Source organism: Penaeus monodon, chromosome 27 (genome assembly GCF_015228065.2).
Source record: "Penaeus monodon isolate SGIC_2016 chromosome 27, NSTDA_Pmon_1, whole genome shotgun sequence".
Taxonomy (NCBI): domain Eukaryota; kingdom Metazoa; phylum Arthropoda; class Malacostraca; order Decapoda; family Penaeidae; genus Penaeus; species Penaeus monodon.
In genome coordinates, this window is record NC_051412.1 from 39,896,350 (window position 1) to 39,897,930 (window position 1,581).

At 37.7% G+C, this 1,581-nt stretch overlaps 1 protein-coding gene across 1 annotated transcript in view; it reads right to left on the bottom strand.

Annotated features, from left to right (window-relative positions):
• LOC119590860 (tRNA (adenine(58)-N(1))-methyltransferase non-catalytic subunit TRM6-like) overlaps window positions 1–1,581 on the bottom strand; it is a gene marked incomplete in the record, with an annotated part of 11,075 nt that overhangs the window by 339 nt on the left and 9,155 nt on the right. The window contains 3 exon segments of the mRNA XM_037939619.1: window positions 3–303; window positions 915–1,082; window positions 1,340–1,536. Coding sequence (XP_037795547.1) covers window positions 133–303; window positions 915–1,082; window positions 1,340–1,536 — 536 coding nt within the window.

Sequence of the window (1,581 nt, forward strand, 5' to 3'; positions counted from 1 at the left end):
TGAAGAGAGAGAGAGAGTTGGTACAAAATATTTACCAAAGTTCAAATTATTGTCACGAATGCTGGCACTATGGGATTTCCTATCAAAATATATCTTAATTAGCTTTCATTTTCTTCTTTTCTTGTGCTGCTGCTACTGAATCGTAACTCTCGCGCCACACAAAATGTAGCCGCCGCCTCCCGACATGTTTATCTCCGGGTGCGTCCTCATGGGCAGGACCTGGTAGTGCCGCAGCCACGTTTCGCTCAGTCTCAAATTCGTGGCTCCTTGGGCCTTCACCTCAATGAAGAGATCCATCAGTGGCTGGAAACATGAAAAGATATCAATATTTCCTGCTAATGTCCTCCTGACTAAAATAACCCACTGAATCCAGTCATATAATGTGGGGAAATTTCATAGAAATTAAATTGTCACAGCCATTAGTCCTTAAAAGATGTGAGGTCTTATCATTTGTTGCAGAAATGGAACATCAATATAGTAAATAATCACTTTTACCTACGCAATACAATCCACACACTACAAATGTATTTTTCCAATCCACAGGTCAAAATCTATATTGTGATACTTGGAAACCTCACTATCATTTTCCAGCCTTCACGAGAATTTTGCTATAGGTTGCCCAAGTCCACACCTGAGCATGTCTATATTTGGAATTTTGCTCCTTTGGGATTAAATGTACATAAACCGTAAACCTGGTCTTCAAAACCTCAGCTACAATTTAGCCAATGCACTGACTACTTTGCTTATTCTTCAAATAAAATTAAGAGATAAAATCTATAATTACTGTTATCACTCAAAGAAATAAAGCCATTTCTCTCTACACAGAACAAATTTAGCTTGGAAGTAAATTATGTTGTATCAACTGTCACATGGTAAACAAAACACAGAAAACCTTTTCTTCTCTCAACACATACCTCCTTATACGGAGAAAACACCACAAATGGGTGGCCTGGCTTCAGAAACTGAAGCAACTCTCTGGTGATGTTAACTGGATGCTGTCGACAAACTACAACCAGGCCGTCAATTTGTCCACTCAACACGGAGGAAGATACTTCTACATCTTCTACCAGAGTTCTGACAAACTGAGGAAAATAAAGAGAATGGAAAAAAAGACTTATGAAGACAAAGTTTTCCTTAACATCTGAAATTATCCCTTGATTCATTCTTTGGCTTTTAAAAAGGGTCATTTACAGTATTTTCTTGATCCAATGAATTGAATTTTCTTTTTTTCTTGCAACTCATAATCTGTTACATGAACTAATTTTGAGGGAGTCCTTTTGAGTCATGGAAGACTCCAGGAAATATATAAGTATGACAAGAACTTCACTTTTCAACACACCTTCCGTGGTCTCTTAAAGGTTGATTTATTATCGCCCTCATTGCCTGCACCTTCTTTGGGGGCTTCAGCTGGGACCTCCTTTGTTTCTTCATCAACACACATCTTTTCTGATTCTCCATTGCTTTCTTTTACATCATCTTTAACTTCATCAGATGCTTTTTCTGTGTTTTCAGCACTAGTCTCATTTTTGGCTGTATCTGTAAAAGAACAACAGATTAATTTCACACCACACTTCATATATA